We start from the raw sequence: 18,402 nt of genomic DNA on the forward strand, positions 1-18,402 counted from the left end.
ATCATTACCTTTTATCATCTCTTAACCATCTGATTATCTATAGTAGACACACTATCATAGTTAACATAGTTAAGTTTGGCACTTGTCTCATTTTAATGTAAAGATTTGCTTCCGTTTTCCTACAGGCAGTCTCTCTCCTTCCTCACAGCCCCATTGTGCAGGTGCTATTGTTGCTCTTGTCAATATTTTCAGAAATGTTATTTTAAGTGAAATTTCTAGCCTGCACTTTGATGTCATGTGTTCCCTTTGTCTTTCAAGCTCCAAGGTTCTCCCCGGCCCTCCCCTTATCCTGGGAAGCCTTGGAGACCTTACCCTGACTCTTTGGACTTTGTATACTTTAAATAATTTAACTACCCTTAATTACTTAAAAAAGGAAAAAAAAAAGCTTTATGATTTTTCATAACTTATTGCTGATTTTAATGGGTTAATTTCAGTCCTGTAGTTTTATTTTGTTTAGATAGGGCTGGGCAAGGAAAAAGAAAATAAAGACAACCATATTTAGCAGTGCAGTTGAGTTGTGTGTATGTTAAACTATCCTTTGTAAGTAGCACTTTTAACAGCTCTCACTGCTTCTATATACGAAGTGAACCATCTTGGTCATACACAAGGCCTCATCATATACTCATTTGTTCTTGTGCTCTTCCTGTGCCTCCAGAAATATTTTATCCTTGATTGTGGTATGTCTGAGTGAAAGAAATTCTTTGAAGTAGATGTGTGAAAAACTGCATGCCTTTAGAAGCCCATTATTAGAACTTGCTACTTCAGGTGCTGGGGACTTAATGCAAAACATGGTCAAAGAAATTTGTTTCTGTGGCCCAAGTAAATTATTTCTGGTTTCATTTGTAATTACTCCTGGCCAAGTCAAAATATTCCTCTATATGCTTACTTTTGACTTTCCCAAGGGAGACAGTTTGAAGACTGCTAACTACCATGGAAAGTAAATGGAAGCCAGTGACAAAGTTTCTGTTTTGTTATTCCCATGGCATTCACTGGAATCACTTGCCTAGGGCTGGAATTTGGGAGTTCATTTAGGTGAACTTGAGGCGCTGCCATTTTGCTGTGTATGTACAGGATGGTGGGCTGGGAAGCCTTTGTCACAAACCTATAGGACCTATTTCAACTGCCCCCTCAATTACTCCTTCCCTGAATTTGTTTTCTTTGGGGGAAGGGGATGGACTGTATGATGAGTAAGTATTAATTTTTTAAAAGACAAACTGACTTTGAAGATACAAAAAGTTAACCGCAAGAAATAAAAATTGTGAATGAAGAATACCCGAGTGCTTTTTGTACCACCCTTCTCTATGAAGGAAAAAAATACAAATGAACATCCACACCTTGAGAGGCAAATCTTTCAGTGTCCATGTTGATACTACACTTCAGTGGTTGGAATTAATGGCAGTTTAAAATCATTGCCATTTCTTGTTCTATAGTTTTAGAACAGGTGCCTTCTTGACTGATAATTCCATGTAACCTAACTGCAAATGGCTTAACGTACCAAATAATTTTAATTTCTTCGGGCAGGACACAAAGCCATTTATCATTATCTGTTCTCCAAATAACTTTTTAGGGAACCCCTTTGGCTATATACTATTATTCAAATTGAAAACCAGTCTGGAGGATACCATTTAACCCTCACTAACCTGAGTTAACACTGCCCCCTATGTAAAAGACCGGGGTGCTGTGATGTGTGCTCACTCACTCAGTCATGGCTGACTCTTTGCAACCCTAAGGACTGTTGCCTGCTAGGCTCCTCGGTCCATGGGATTTCCCAGGCAAGAATACCGGAGTAGGTTGCCATTTCCTCCTCCAGGGGATCTTCCTGACCCAGGGATTGAACCAGTTTCTCTTGTGTCTCCCACATTTTTAGGTGGATTCTTTACCACTAGTGCCACCTGGGAAGCAACAACAGCTTTTAGTACTATGAAGGGGGATTTAAAAAGGCAGTGAGAATTACTGAGGCAAAGCTTCTAAACCTAAGGCCACATGGACGGTTTCCTGGGTCATTTCTCTTGAGAACTGTTTACCCTCTAGGTAAAGGTTTACCAACTGTTCACCTTCTTGGTAAAGGTTTTTTCGAGGGTTTGTTTTCTTCCACTTAGTCCTTTCTCTATTATCCTTCCACCTCAAAATATTCTGTAGCCCCTTCCAAAAATTGCATAATAGAACAAGGGTTTTGGCTACATTTAAATAACAGTTCTAACATTTGTTAAGGATGCTGGGCAAGTTACTAAATTACTTAAGGGAGACTGTTTCCTCCTGAAAAAGTTGTTAAAAATACTACCTCTATTTTGAAAGACTGTTAAGGATTAAAACTGATATAGGTAATTCAACCCTACCCCCACAATCTAGGGGCTTGTAGCACCTAGATTAAGAGGTATATACTCCTCTACTTTCTCTGATGAATGCAACCTTCTAATCTCTTCTTTAATCTTGAACTTTATAGTTATTCTGACTCTGGGGTCTTCCCAAAAAAGGCTATTAAAAATGGTTCATTTTCACAAAATTCTGTGGCAGGTTATACATTGTAAGACGGAAATTTTGACATCCCATAGTAATTTTTAAATAAAGGCTTTGTGAGAGTCATGTTATCATTGGTTTTAGTGATTACCTGGTCTTCCTTAAAAAAAGGGACCTGAGTTTGAGTATGTTATACACTGATAGTAACTGCTGCATAACAGAGTGCCCCAGTTAATATTTTAGTGCTGGCCTCACCATGAAAAAGAATCTTACAGGCCTATGTACTACATCTAACAGGCAACTAGTTTTCTTACGGAATACATCTGATTCTTTTAAATAATAAGTGTAGATCAAAACAGTACTGGCTGGCAGCTTCAGTTCTTCCTTCTGTTTTACCTTTGTGCTCAGTAACCCAGTTGTGTCCGACTGTTTGCAGGCTCATGGACTGTAGCCTGCCAGGCTCCTCTGCCCATGGAATTTTCCAGGCAAGAATGCTGGAGCAGGTTGCCATGTCCTTCTCCAAATAATCTGACCCAGGGGGTTGAACCAGAGTCTCTTTCGTTTCCTGCACTGGCAGGCGGATTCTTTACCACTAGTGCCACCTGGGAAGCCCTACCTTTTCATACAGTAATCAATTATTAGGGGAAATGACTTACAATGAAAATGAAACTCTTTTAAAGTTCTGCCAACTTCCTATAATTTTGGAATTTTCTATTTTCTCTAGCTCTTAGCTATGGAGGATGCTTTTAAAAGTCTTTACCAGTAGGACAATAATGGGATATTCTAGATTTTCACACTAGGGCACAGAATAGCATTGTAAAAACACAAAAGCCATAAAATACCTCTAAAATGTATATAATACAAATTTAAGAAGTCAATTGTTTCTAAATTAGCAGCTTCATCACACTTACTCTGAAAGCTAGGTCAACTAAACTTGACAATGCTTTTGGAGGGAAAAACTCTGGACAAAAGAACCAAACGGATACTTACTCCTCCTTCCCGCATACTTCTGGGCAATGAACAACTGGACAACTACCATCTATTAAAGACTAGCCTAGCTGCGGATCTCAGACTTCAACACTAGTTTTCTAAAGTCAAGTGTTTCTTCCAAGCCTGAATTGTTTCTGTCATCAGAAATTCACTGCATCCTGCTAAAGTGAGCATAACCATGGTTTCTTTAGCTGTGCTCTTTAAAATTAACTGGGGAAACAAATTACAATTTTAATAATTCCAGTAACAAGTCTGTACTGGTTCTGTAAAAATGAACTGGTCAAGTGCTTGGTGGAAGTAAACTGCCAGGTTTTTTTTTTTTTATTCCAGCAACTAAAAGATGGCTTAAGTATCCAAATTTTGGTATTTTTAGTTAAGTTCAGCTGTCAACTACCAGAAGCCCAGCATTCTTCTCAGATCTGCTTTTCCCTGCTCAAGGCACACACAAAGAAACTTAGGTTGGTGCAGAAGTAATTGCGATTCTGCCTTGTTGACCTTTTTTGACATTGGAATACATTCTTAATCATTTTAACGTGCATTTCATGCTTTTATTTTTTTGCTAGTGACTCATTACTTGCTGTTTATTTTATATTTTAGACTATGGAAATAATACTAAGACATAAAGCAATTTGAGCAATTTTATTTGAGTTCAAAATGGGTTGTAAAACAACAGAGACAACTCACAACAGCACATCTGGCCCAGGAACTTCTAATGAACCTACAGCGCAATGATGGTTTAAGAAGTTTTGCAAAGTAGGAGAGCGCCTTGAAGATGAGAAGCGCAGTGGCCAGCCATCAGCTGACAATGACCAACTGAGAACCATCGTTGAAACTGATCCTCTTACAAGTACAAGAGAAACTGCCAAGGAACTCCATGTCGACCATCCTACGGTCATTCAACATTTGAAGCAAATTGGAAAGGTGAGAAAGCTCGGTAAATGGGTGCCTCATGCATGCCCACAAAATAAAAACTATTGAAATAGTGCCTTCTCTTATTCTATGCAACAATGAACCATTTCTCAAGATTGTGACATGATGAAAAGTGGATTTTATATGATAACCAGTGATGACCAGCTCAGTGGTTGGACTAAGACCCTCCAAAAAGCAGGTTCCAGAGCCAAACCTGCACCCAAAAAAGGTCATGGCCACTGTTCGGTGGCCTCTGCCAGTCTGATCCACTACAGCTTTCTGAATCCTGGAGAAACCATTACATTTGAGAACTATGCTCAGCAAATTGATGAGATGCACCAAAAACTGCAACTCCTACAACTAGCATTGGTCAACAGCCAATTAACTGCCTAATAACTGTCAAGTTGCACAACCACTTTAAAAGTTGAATGAATTGGGCTATAAAGTTTTCCCTCAGCCTCCTATTCACCTGACATCTCGCCAACCAGATACCACTTTGAGAATCTTGACGATTTTTTTTTGCAGGGAAAATGCTTCCATGACCAGCAGGAGGCAGAAAATGCTTTCCAAGAACTCGTTGAATCCCAAGGCTTGGATTTTTATGCTAAGAATAAACTTATTTCTTGTTGGCAAAAATGTGTTCATTGTAATGGTTCCCATTTTGATTAATAAAGATGTGTTTGACCCTAGTTATGACTTAAAATTCAAGGTCCGAAGCCGCAATTGCATTTGCACCAACTTAATATACACATAAGCTGAAAGGTAAGTGAAGACCCTCAGAAATCCAATACCTTCATCTGTGTTGTTGTTTTTTTATATACTTACTCTGGCTAGGCCAAAACAAATTCATAGAAAGTCAGTATTGGTTTCCGAACCTCTTGAGATGTTTCTTAAGAGTACATTTATACAGATACGCTTTAAAAAAAAAAAGATCATAGTATAAGGGGATTCGGTAACTTTGGTTTTGTTTAAACTATGGTATTACCTGTTATTTTACCTGCTATGCTCTTCCTCTCCACTGCAGTAAAAATTCAGTTTAACTTGCAACTCAAAACTCCTAGATATAAAGAATGTTTACATTTACTACTGAATTTGTAAATTATCATTTATACTACTTGGTGGTTTCATAGTATAATACAAATACTTAATACAATCCAGTGCATGTTTATTCAACTCAAGTATTTTAACGAATACAAAACCTTATTGGTTTTAATAGATTTTCTTCCTTCTTTTGTATTTCAGTTAATACCAAGTTGAAGCAAAAATTCAAATCAAAGCTTTAAAAATACTTGGCTCAATCTATAGACATCACACAACCTAAAAACGATGAATTTCTTTTGTCACAAGTTTTCCTTTGCTATTTTAAAGGCAGACACAGCATTGAAACTGTACTGCAATGGAAAGCCACACACATATGTACCCCCTTCACTGAAAAAGAAACAAGCATTTTAAAAAATGAGTTGTTACATTAAACAAATAATATTTCATTTTGGTTTGATGCCTAAGTCTTCATAATTGGGCTCAGAAAATTGCCACAACTAAAATCTAAAATTGTTTTTTTTTTGGCGGTTGTTAAGACTGTCCTTCCCTTGAAACAGTCAATAACAAAGTCAAATGCACAGTCAAATGTTAAGTTCTGAGAAGACAAATGCAACCATAGCCACATGGGGGCCATTAAGTATGGTTCAGTCCATCAGTTTCAAAGTTTCAAGTCCCCTTTCTTGACAAGCAGGGAAACTCTACATTAAATTTTGTAACAACCCTTCATAAGACCAAGCATCATATTTGATTTTATAAAACTGAGAGGTTAACCACCTGCATTTGTAAAATACTATTGGTATCATGCTTCTCACTAAGCACTTCTCAACTTCAGCTTCCCACTATGAGACAGGTCTCCCCAGGATTCGTAATTTTTAAGTTTAGTCCAGAGATACTATCATCATCCTGCAAACAGGATTTCTCAAAGGGTCACATCTAGATCTTTGACAGCAGAGCTCTTGATTTCATGCCATACGCCTATTTGTAAAAGGAAGGCCCATAGGGCCAAAGGTGGCACAGGTCTACCAAAAAATTAAAATTCATGAAATAAAAAATTTTATTTTCTCCTTCTACCAAAAATTTATAAACATCTCTATTAAACACAGCCCTTAAAATAAAAAGAAAACTACTTTTTCCTTTAGGATCCAATTTCTTATGTCCAATGTAAGGAGTACACAAAGATTTACCGAAACCTTTATTACTTACTCAATATTCTTTTCTGTGGAAATGATGTATGCTTAATCACTGTATCAATGCTGGCAGCTAAGACTTTACCTATCGGTTAACACACCCTGGAGATTTTAAAAACACTTTATTTAATAAAAGTTAAACATACAAAAACTGAAATTAACACACATCTTAAAAATCATCTTCTTCCACTAATAGGAGGACCCTTTTCTATGCATATATTTGGCTTAAACTCAACTCAGGATAATTGTGAAGTACACTTACCAACAAATCCTGACAACTTGATCTAGTTAACAAAAATTATAAACTCAGCTACATGAACATAATATACAGGGAAATTATGGTCAGATTAATGCACAAGAAATACAGTAAATTTTTAATGATGAAACATTCAGTACTCTTGTTCATTAATTTAGCCTTGGTTTTTTACAAAAATAGTATCTACATTGTATACAGGGCTATACATCAGCTTTTTGTTTTCTCATATAAACATTACACATCCAAAAAATGTCACCACTACCATTAAGTGAAAATCAACACAGGAGGAAAGCAAACGTACAAAAAAAAAAAAGAAAGAACATTAGAAAAGGTAGCTGGTCCTAAACATGGTTTCTTACATAAAACTAAAATTCAATGAAAAGAATAAAGAGCTGGATCAATTTTAGAGATGGCCTAATAGGCTTAGGAAGCAAATTACTGAGAAAAACCGCAGAAGAGAAAACTTTGCCATTTACCAATTAACCTAGTTTTAGGTTAATTGGGCAACAGATAAATTTAAGCTGAAGATAAGAAAAACAATGAAGAGAAATTCTTTTTAGCACGTTGGTATTTTGTCTTGATATTCCAGGGAATTGCTCGAGTATGTGGCAAGTTCAAAGCATCTGAAAATTCCCAGTTAGAACTTTACAAAAAGTATTTACCATCCATTAAGTGGGTACCTGATACTAAGAAGATGAATAATTCATTTAAGTGCTGTATTTATGCAGCATTTATCTAGAAAAGTTGCTTTATCCAATAAACTTTGAGGAAACTGGTAGTAGTAATGAAAAAAAAGTTTAAATGAGTAGCAGTTATTAAATGCAATTTCAAGTTTCATTCTATTGAAGTCAAACAATGACAACAATGGTATCTTCTTTACTCATCTAACAAATAATTTACCTTTAGAAAAATATAAGGATAAAAAGGTAAATGTAAAGCCCTGCAGAGATGAAATCCAACAGTTTTTCTGATTATTGAGGCATCAAATGCCTAACATTGTATTTAGAGGTATCTTGATACTGTGTCATAGGTTTATCAGCAATTCCACAAGTTCCTACTCCAACTTTGCCAGTTACACTCTCAGGTGAAGCAAAAATACTCCTCTTTACCTAGAGAGAAAAAAAAAATTCTTGATTGGTTTTGGAAAAAAACGAAAATTTCATAATACACCTTTAAGGAAAAGTACATCAAGAAAACTTGAGTGATCAAAAAATCTTCCAGTGATACCCAACGTAAGTAAGTGGTATGTAAGATAACACACAGGTTTTCAAATTTTAGTTTATAAAAGAAAATAACCTAGATCTTTTATAATTCCTAATATAAATTCATTCACAGTGCTTCCACTGCAGAGACAGTGGCTAATGGGAATATTTTATATTCAGTAAGTCAAGAAGAAGATTAAAGAGGATTCTGAATTCAAGATCCAGTTGTATTTTTTTAAATCTCATTGAACCTCCTTTTTCATTTTAAAGTTATTTTAATGACAGCCATGCTCTGCAAATTTGCAAAGTATGTATGATGAAAGGATTTACTAACCTGGCCTTTTTTGTTTTTAGAGTAGGCTCTGTTGTTGAACTGTTGCCATTTTACCTTCTGGTCCTCTCTTTCTTGTTCAAGTTCTTTTATTCTCTGTGCTTTTTTCAAAGCTTTCTTCTTTTTATATTCACGCTGCTGGGCAATCATTTCTTTTCTGTGTGGACAGAACACATAAATGTCAATTCAAAATGACCTCAACTAAAAGATGACTTCAGTGCAACCTCTCTCCCGCCAAAGAAACCCCAAAATCGAATAAGTTTACACACTTTTCCCTCCACAGATAAAAGCACTAACATCAATGCTAGCACTAACATCAATGTCAATCACTCAGGACTAGTAATAAATGTTATTTGGAATATACAGTATCTTGGAAGCTTTTAAACACAACTGTAGTAATCTATAACCCATTTAAATGCAATATTTCAACTGACTTTTAATTTGTCATTAACATAGCTTTTACAAGTTTTGTTTCAAGAAAAGATGAGTTTCAACATGAAAAGCTAACTAAACCTTTATCAATTTTTAAATGGGTTAGCAAGTATGATATGCTGCATTTGGAAAATGCAAAGATTCAATGCAGATAAAACTATTTCATCTTGACTGGAAGAGCTCAGCAGCAGCACAAAGGGAAACCATAGCTAGCAATTCTTAAAAACAACTAGGGTTTTCCAATCAGGGCCTAAAAGTTCTCTCAGTAATTCCTGCTATGTTAACACTTATCACCAAAGGAATGATTATAGAGGTATTCAAAATGAGGTAATATGATTCAGACTTCTCTGTATCATATAATCACTTCCATGAAGTATGGTTTACACAATGTCAAAGACTAAAAGTAGAAATCTCATGTTGTTCTACAATCTATTTTTCTTATTGGGATGCTTAAATCAAATGTTATTGCTAATAAATGATATAATTTTCCCAAATTCAAATATATTTATGTAGCAAATTAAGTTCTGAAAACACCTAGACAAACCAAAAGATGGCAAACTGTGATAAGTATGCAGAAGTTAACTGGAAACTGTTAATTCCATCTCCTAAACAACTCTCAAACCATACACGGCTCCATCCTTACTGCTACTCGCTTGGTTCAGGTCACCATCAACTACCTGGATGATAGCAGTAGCTGCCTTCTCTCTGCTGCCAGTAATCACTCAAAAGTTCAAATATGAACATATCAAATCCTCTCCACTTGAAATGCATCAGTGGCTTTCTAGCTCTTTATGATCTGGCCTCTACCTTTCTAACCTTTCTCTTGTTAAGCTACCCACCCTCAAGCCCCAAGTTTTTAACCAAAGGATTTCTTTCTGTTACTTCTATGTTCCCCCCCATTTTTTGGTTTTAAATGTACTTCTTGTTTAAGTTACTTGTTAAGTCATGTCTGACTCTCTGCAACCCCACGAACTACAGCCCGCCAGGCTCCTTTGTCCATGGAATTTCCCCAAGAATACTGGAGTGGGTGTCCATTTCCTTCTCCAGGGGATCTTCCTGACCCAAGGATCGAACCCACATCTCCTGCATTGGCAGGCAGGTCTTTATCACTGAGCCATCAGGAAAGCCTATGTCAAGAACTGTGCCACGTTTTTCTCAAGCTATGAATGAATCCTTACAACCCCATAATGGAGATACTACTATCCCTGTTTTATAGATGAGGAATCAGAAGGTAAGCAGCTTGCTCAAGATCATACCTTCTAGTTCATTAACTGGCCAACATCTGTCCTTTTCAAATCTCAGTTTACATGTCATTTCCTCCAAGAAATTTGCCCTCATGACAAAACTGCAGGTTGTTACCTTTTCTTTGTTCTCTAAAAGTATCTGTTGTGTTCCCTCCATTACTTCTACACTAAAGTTCTTGAATTATGTGTCTATTCTTCAGATTGTAAACGCAGTTAGGACAAGGCCTATTTTGGTCTTCTTTGCTGTGGTGGAACCCAGAACCTGGTTTAGTGAGATATACTCTTAATTTTACTCTTAAGATATCCTCTTAATAAATAGGTATTAAATGCCTAAGCAGGAACCAAAATGTCTTCACTTTACCTAGGTATACGTATTAACAGACACTGTTAACCATACACTGCTAACCTTCAAAACAATTGTAAACAGTATTATAACTTTCTTACCCTAATATAGCCTGCACAGATTCTGCAGACAACCTCAAATACCCAAATGGGGAAGATTACATTTAAAATGCTAAAGTCAAAGTCACTTACTTTGACATGGGTTTGTTGCCACTGTCCTCCTTTGCCTTCCTTCCTTCTTCTACAGGCTTGAGGTTCAACAGTGGAGTCACTTCAGCATTGCCATAGCCAGCAAAAGTGATTGCAGCGGTGCCGTTTTCTTCATCTATCTCCTCAATCTCCGCTTCATAACACCTGTAAAGATATCATGGCTGTAAGCAGGTGAGTAAAGGTTTAGTACTCAGCCTATAAGACTTATACTGCAGTGATTCAACTATTAAATGTGTCTAAAATGAAACTTATACAATCAAACGTCCCTTTGGCAAAGATAATACAAAACAGCAGCTAGAGTTAGCCACTGGCTTTTAAGGAAGGAAGTCCCAACCAAAATATTGCCCGAAGTCTCTGACACATCTACTAAATGTGTTTTAGTCAATTTCTGTGAGAAAACATACTTCTTATATGAATCATTTCAGTATATGTGCTTCACGGAAGTCTAAGAGAGCCAACCATTACTCAATTTGCAACCCAGGGAGAAAAGAACTTATAGACTGTATTAAAACAAAGACAATCCATTCACTTTCCTCTATTTCATGTCTATCTCCTCTAGCACCCAAGCCATTCTTCTGCCCTAAAACTTACTCTAAATCTAAAAACTAAACTATAGTAATGTAACCACCCAAGAATCAAATCGGTTGTTTAAGTCATATCAGCCACATAAAGACTAAAATACCATATCAGCCATATAAAGACTAAAATAAGAGTAGTTCAAGCTGAATAAAAATCACCTTACCATTGTACTTTACTAGTTCATGTTATAGTTAGTTTTTTTCTACACTTACTGTCCATCTTCACTCCAGATTGCCATACACTTGTCTCCTACTTTCCATGAATGAGTGGGCTGAGTAGAAGCAAAGTTGTCTGAACTTGCCAGAGTTTCAGAAGGTTGAGTTGACAGAAGGTCTTTGGTTAGTTCAATAACCTCCTAAAAAGGAAAAACAAAAACCTTTATCTTTATAATTCACATTGTCACCTACTTTCAACAAGCAACTTCTTTCAGTTTTTGATAACAGCTCTCATACCATGTAGCACTCATTAACTACTCTACACATATTTATTTGCAGTTCATAATGATACTATGATATGGATACTGTGATTATCCCCATGTAGAAACTAAGATAAAACATTTTATACAGTGGTGGTGGGACTTAAACCTAGGCAGTTGCCTTTCAATTTAATTAACCTCTAATACTAACAGAAATACAGTGAACTTGAATTTACATTGTACGTTATTTTTAAGCACCTATTTTAGCAAAAGAGATCTCTCTAAAGGTGAGAAATAGTCAACTCTACGGCACTGAACTAGATTCAAGATCCCTTTTATCTCATTATCACTGTCACATGTATTTAATTCCAATGAATTTTTTATAGGGCATTGCTTGGCAGTAGTACTAACTGCCTAGCCAACAGGGATGCTCTCCCTGCAAAAAAATAAAATAAGCCCCAAAACACTCAAAAGAGCATTATTAGTAATAAAAATGATCCTACTAAAATACTATAGGCATGTATAAAAAAACAGTAGTTTTTCTAGTCATTTATTATAATACTTACCCCATCTGGGTAAGCAAATTATCAAGTCAGATTTAAAATATCCCAACACTATAATGTTAAACACATTAGCACAGCTTCAACTAAAAGGAAAAAGTAAAATAAATATAACACACAGGTAGGCAAAGCCTTTCTGTGTGACAAATACGTTTTCTAACTTAGGCTTACACTTGCTGCTGCTGCTAAGTTGCTTCAGTCATGTCCGACTCTGTGCAACCCCATAGACAGCAGCCCACCAGGCTCCCCTGTCCCTGGGATTCTCCAGGCAAGAACACTGGAGTGGCTTGCCATTTCCTTCTCCAATGCATGAAAGCAAAAAGTGAAAGTGAAGTCGCTCAGTCGTGTCCGACTCTTAGTGACCCCATGGACTGCAGCCTACCAAGCTCCTCCATCCATGGGATTTTCCAGGCAAGAGTACTGGAGTGGGTTGCTGTTGCCTTCTCCGCTTACACTTACTGACTTCATTCAAAGGTGTTTGGTAGAGTTGGTTAAAAAACTTAATAAAAACAAATTGATAGATTCTGCTACCAATCTGCTATATTTTTACTCTGATGAAGACTCATCCTTTGCTGTTGCATATAAAATACCTTAAACATCACAGTTTATGTTTTGGGAGAAAAATGAGCGAAGTTACACTCTATTCAGTTTCTCCTGGCTCCCACTGAGGTTTAATAATAGCCAAGCAAGTGAAATATTACTTCTCTCCTAAAGATTTTAAATCTTTCCAGCTAGTTCTTAAAAACTTATATTTGAGCCTTAAGGACCAAAAAAAAAAAAAGGATCATTAAAGCCCTTGGAGAAAGATCAGTTTTATGAATAAAAAAATTTTACGAATGAGAATACTACAAGACTCAGATTTAAGTTAAAAATTCAGTAGATTAATATCTTTAATGAAATTTTATTAGGTGCCAAATAGCCATTCAAATACCTTTTAATTAGACAATCCTTTGCAAATAATCAAGGAGATGTCCAAATAAATAGATAATGTACTACACAAAGGAGAGTAAATTATCCAGTCTTGTTTTTAATTAACCACTTTTAGCACTAAGAATGTAATCCAGTAAGTCTGACTCAAAAGCCTATGCAATTCCTATCATTAAATAATTTCATTTAACTAGGGATCATTGGACTACTAATGCACAAACATGAAGTCTGTGTTTTTAGATCTCAATATTTAGAACTCTACTTCTCTTAGAATAAAACATCTTTCCACTATGTTTTCATAAGAAAATAAATTTTCACCAAAGAGAAGGGTCCTGAAAAGCTGTGCAGTTATAATTTCCAAGGCCCTGCACTGAAGACACTTGAGCATTTATTTCTAGCTGTCTTTTCACTTTGCCATGTTGTACATACCCCTCCCAACAATTATGAAGACCCTTCTAAATGTTTTTTTAATTCACATGTGCATATGGACCAAAGTATTATAAATATGATTTCATGTATGAGGGAGTTCTTAAAGGTACATACCATTAATTACTTTTCCTCCCCCAAGTCTGAGTTCTGAAACTGCTCCTTCATTGACAGATGGGCAGCAGTTACAGTTATCGGCAATTCCAGGAAGCATCAGATGTTGTGATCTACATATCAGCAGGTCAAAGGGGGTGCACTCAAGCACTCTGCTTACTGAAGGAAGGCGTTTCGGGGATGCAGAGAGCCACTGTAATATATGAGACAAGTGACTTGACCCCTGCCTCCTTTAGAACCAGTTTATTCAGCAAAACAGCCTAATAAATTGACTCTTTCTGTGATTATCACAGACTGCCTGGGGAGCTAGTCAACTAGCTAGCCTGTATTTTACTAAACTCACTTCTATAAAGTGGAAAAAGAAAACAAATTAGGATTTCAGAAGACTGATTTGCTGCCTATTGAGTAACTTTATATGAAAGACAGTGTGTTAAAGAGATAAACACAGAAGTCTTACTGGCAAAATGAAAGTCACTGGAAAAAATGCAGAAAAAGGGTTCTGCATAAATGAAAGGGCAAACAAATTCTTAACCAGAGTAAGGATATTCCATAAAAGGAACACAAAAATATAAAGGAGACTACAAACTCGGTCATCCGCCTGAAGACTTTTCAGCAAACATAAAAGATAGAATTAAATACCAATGGCACAAGGCATATCTCAGAAAGCAAGGAAGGAAAAGGATTTTTCTAAAAACAAAAACCTATAACAAAATAGAATCTGTAGCTATAGTCAATGGAGATAACAATTACTAGAAGGAAGCAGATAGAAAAATATTTTTCAGAATTTTATCTAATATTAAACGATGCGTTCCATCTTTGAGTATTTTCAGTTCAAAAACAAACCTGTATCTAGTAACCAAAATGACTGCTTTTTTTCCATGACAGGAAAAGAATTTGAGGTCAAGATTGGTCGGGAAAAACATCCTCTGTTATTGCTAACTGAAGTGTTAGAACGTGCACTTCTAAATCTGTGCCATCTGATATGGTAGCCACATATGGTTACTTAAATAAAATTAAAAATTCAGTTTTTCAGCCATCCTAGTCTTATTCCAAGTATTTGATAGCCCCATGTACCCAGAAGCTATAATATTGCACAGCAGATATAGAACACTTCCATCGCCACAGAAAGTTCTACTGGACAATGTTTTTCAAAATAGTTATTTAAAAAAGAATATTTTACAGAACGACTTACAGGTCATTATTAACTGAACCCTAAGTAAGCCATTTACCTGGTTACTACAATGCCTACAACAATCTCCCTCCCTATAGTACTTCCACTATAGATCATGTCCTAACATAATTCTGCCCAGGCTCTGAAATATATTGTAGAAATACTGAAATACCAAGACTCATAATAATGCTGTCTTCACTCCCAACTCCCTGCTCCACCAGTTCCACATATACCCCTCCCTCTTACTGCCAATTAAATACAGGAAGCAATGTATACAACACTGACACAATATTTCACTTTCTTCAAAGGAGAAAAGGACTGCTTTTAAGTTGGTTTTTAATGAGAGAGAGAGAGAGAGAGAGAGATGGGGGTAGGTCAGGCTCTCTAAGACAAGTAGAAAGTTGGCCTGAGATGGGAGAAACTGCTCCCAAAACATCTTTTTCTTACTAGCTCCCTGAAATCCACTGGCCTGACTTTTACATACTGAAGAGGTGCCTTGGTTTCTGTTTGTATTTTTGTTTTTTTAAATAACATACTATTGCAACTTCATGCACATCTATCCTAAACCCAGAAGTTGAACCTAAAAATATTCAACTCATTTAAATTATGCCCAGGTAAGCTTTTAGAATTGTGAATCTGGACCCCATTTCAAATAAGTTTTGTTTGCAGTTCTACTATCCTTAAAATACTGATCATTTTAATTGGCAAGAGGGTGATATAAACAGAGAGAAATGATATGTAGTATGAAGATGATTTGAATTGTTTTGAATCTATTTACTTCCATGGCTTTATGTTTGTCTTGAAACCCCAGAGGAAGTTTTAAAAAGCCGGTTTCATACTTACTGCTCTTCCAGGACAAAAGGAACACATTAAATTCAGATCACCTTTTTACATAGATTCGGTTTAATTTCAAGTTGCTAATAAGTGACAATAATTACATATAAGACCTAGCCTTAAGTTCAAACATTATGTAACATTTATGCAGAAAACAAACATCTCTTTAGGTATTTTTATAATGTGTTTTTAACACAGGCACTAGAGCTAGCTTTGTTACACTTACACACACACAGGATCTCTGGCATGGGTGCTCTATTTCATTTTCAAAGAAATCTTGTGGCATTAAAAATAATCTGATATAATCTGATTAAGCTATATTTTCCTCCTTTAATTTTAGTTACCCTTTGAAGTAATTCCTTTTCCAAGTCTTTAAAAACAGCAATGTTATCCACTGTCAAGTCATATGTACCTCTTCTGAGTGATAGTGACTTATAAAATTAACTCTTACTTTAAAAAAGTTTAAGAGCATATAAGGATGACACAACAAAGAACAATGTTTCAACCGTTTTGATGTACACAAACTGAGGAAGCAACCCTTCTCTTAGAAGTCATGTATGCCTCTGTGGGTGCACACATGTACATACAAGGGGTGTGAAGGGGAGAAACACTCCCTCCAAAGGTATTATGGGTACCCACAGATTCTAGGCAATAAGCCACTTATAAGCCACAGAAATACTCTTTCCAAGCAATAAAGCTATCATGTATTGCCCCATACTTACTTGCAAATCTTTCTTTAATTTTAGTAAATCTTCATTTTCCCCATTTCCAGACAGCGCAGCCTCAACTTGCTGGAGTTGAGCTTTGTAGCTTGCCAGCTGCTTTGCTAGATCCTCTGACATCTGGTGAAAATAAAGAGTAAAGTCATGAAAACAGAACCAAAAAAAAAACCAAAACATAAAAAAAATTTTTTTCCTGTCGGCCTGAATTAACCCTTACCAATTTTGTTCCCAACTCCTTATAATTCACTGCAGCATAAATTACTACTACCATCTTTACTTTCAGTTCAGAGAAAAGCTGTGCGCCAAACCACAAACTTCAAGTATTCTGAAGATTATAAACATGTAAGATATATTCCATATAGAAACAGAAAACGAGATAAGAGGGAAAGGGAGAATAATTTCTAATTTTCTTTAAACTATTAACAGGGAAGAGACATTGTGTTAGGCTCAAGGAACAGGATTGTTATATCATCACCAAAAAATAAAATAGAAGGCACTAAACTGTTTAAAGAGTTGAGGCTTCCGACCTTTAAGGGCTAAACAGTACTTCAATGGCTTTTGGATTAACTACACAGATGACTTTCTCCACAAGAGCTATAATGTGTGTGTTTAGAAACTTCTCCACAGTGCAAAAATATTTTCACCCAGTCACTTAAATACTGCCAATGCATTTTTCCGCAGTAAAAGAAACATCACAGATGCTCTCCAATTTAGGCAATCTAAAGTACGGGCCTTTCACCAAATCCAGCTCGTACTTCTCCTGAAAATAAGACCGGAGAGAATTCTTTCTCGCTTTATTAGCAAACGTACAAGGTTTCTGAGACCCGTCTGTGTAACAAATCCCGGCCAACCACAGCCCGGAACCTGGAAGTACTTCAAAAGGGCTGGTGCAAGCCAGGCTGCTCCCCTTCAGTCACCCTACACCTCAAAGCCCGCCACAACTCGCTCGACCATTTCAGACCTCGAAATTCCAACAACTTCCAAGGAAACCGAAAACAAGAACGGAGCCGAGGGCCGAGGAGCCGGAGCCCCACCCGCAAACAGGCTCCGCACAGAAGGGCCGAGGGCGTCCTTAAGACGCCTCCCGCGACCAGCCCAACCCCGTTCGGGGACGCTCGGGCTCAACTCTGCGTGGAAGAGGAGGCCGGCGCCCGGGCGTCTCCACTGCGGCCTCGGCCTCTGGCCTCCGGCCTCCGGTTCAACTCGTGAGAGGTCGAGGCCCAACGAGGCCTCACTGTCTCCCTCATCGCGTTACCTTGTGTGGGGTTGGGAGAGTGGCGGCGGGAAGGGGTAGGGGGCAAATGAGCCCAGCGGTGGCAGCAACAGCAACAGCAGCAGCAGCAACAACAAAACAATCTGCGTCGACAACTAGTTAACCCGGAGTAGAAATTCGGGTCTCAGCCGGGAGTGAACTGGAAAGGGCTAAAGCCGGGGACTGGAAGGAGGTATAGAGGAGGCGGGTGAAGTCTCGCGAGAGGTTGAAAATCCTCGCGAGATGTCTGTCGATTCACGTGATTCCCAGCGCCCTCTAGGCCGCCGGTCCTTAATCACGTCATGGACGTGAAGTGGACCGTGGCGGGGTGGGGGAGGGGAAGGGGGGGAGGAGGAGGTGGGGGAGAAGGGAAAGGGCGGGTCTCATAGATAGGAAATGACGTACTGGGATGCGCCAGGTGCCGGATGTAGGCTCGTCTTCTCTTAGTTCCGGCTCGGAATGGGGAGTCTGTTATTTTAGGTGTTGGCTCAGTCCGGCGAATCCTGAGGTTCCCAGGGTGCTGGGTGGCGGAAAGAACCGGGTTTAATACAGTATTCTTCCTAGGGACTGGTTCTCAGAGTTTGGTCCCAGCACCATCAGCATTGCCTGGTGTTTATTTTTTCAACACCCACCTCAGACCTTTGAATCAGAAACGTTGAAGATGGGCGCAGCAGCCTGTTTCAGTAAGCCTTCTAGGGGATACCAATGTCCGCTCGAGTGTGAGAACCACTGCTTCATATTAATAGAATAGTAAAAATCTTAATGGCAACAGAAAGCTGATTAGATTGTGGCAGAACCTAT

General features: G+C 37.6%; 1 protein-coding gene across 2 annotated transcripts; it reads right to left on the reverse strand.

Moving 5' to 3' along the window:
• Positions 1–6,687: 6,687 nt before the first annotated feature.
• SMNDC1 (survival motor neuron domain containing 1) lies at positions 6,688–17,839 on the reverse strand. 2 transcript variants are annotated; one of them, XM_040254412.1, is made up of 6 exons: positions 17,605–17,839; positions 16,350–16,469; positions 11,393–11,535; positions 10,584–10,745; positions 8,377–8,530; positions 6,688–7,949 (listed from the first exon to the last, which is right to left on the reverse strand). In XM_040254412.1, the coding sequence occupies exons 2-6, from the start codon at positions 16,467–16,469 to the stop codon at positions 7,812–7,814; spliced, it is 717 nt and encodes a 238-aa protein (XP_040110346.1). In that variant the 5' UTR covers positions 17,605–17,839; the 3' UTR covers positions 6,688–7,811. The 2 variants fall into 2 exon arrangements, with proteins under 2 accessions (XP_040110346.1, XP_040110347.1); XM_040254413.1 differs by lacking the exons at positions 16,350–16,469; positions 17,605–17,839 and adding an exon at positions 13,626–13,819.
• Between the last annotated feature and the right edge of the window lie 563 nt (positions 17,840–18,402).

Source organism: Oryx dammah, unplaced genomic scaffold, assembly GCF_014754425.2.
Source record: "Oryx dammah isolate SB20612 unplaced genomic scaffold, SCBI_Odam_1.1 HiC_scaffold_14, whole genome shotgun sequence".
Lineage (NCBI taxonomy): Eukaryota > Metazoa > Chordata > Mammalia > Artiodactyla > Bovidae > Oryx > Oryx dammah.

Bases quoted from the DNA above. Each gene is read 5' to 3' on its own strand.
- SMNDC1 (XM_040254412.1), bottom strand. From the start codon at position 16,469: ATGTCAGAGGATCTAGCAAAGCAGCTGGCAAGCTACAAAGCTCAACTC. The intron at 8,531-10,583 runs GTAAGTGACTTT...CTGTCCACACAG, and splicing joins GGCAACAAACCCATGTCAAA to AAAAGAAATGATTGCCCAGC. The intron at 7,950-8,376 runs GTTAGTAAATCC...TTTTCTCTCTAG, and splicing joins CTAAAAACAAAAAAGGCCAG to GTAAAGAGGAGTATTTTTGC.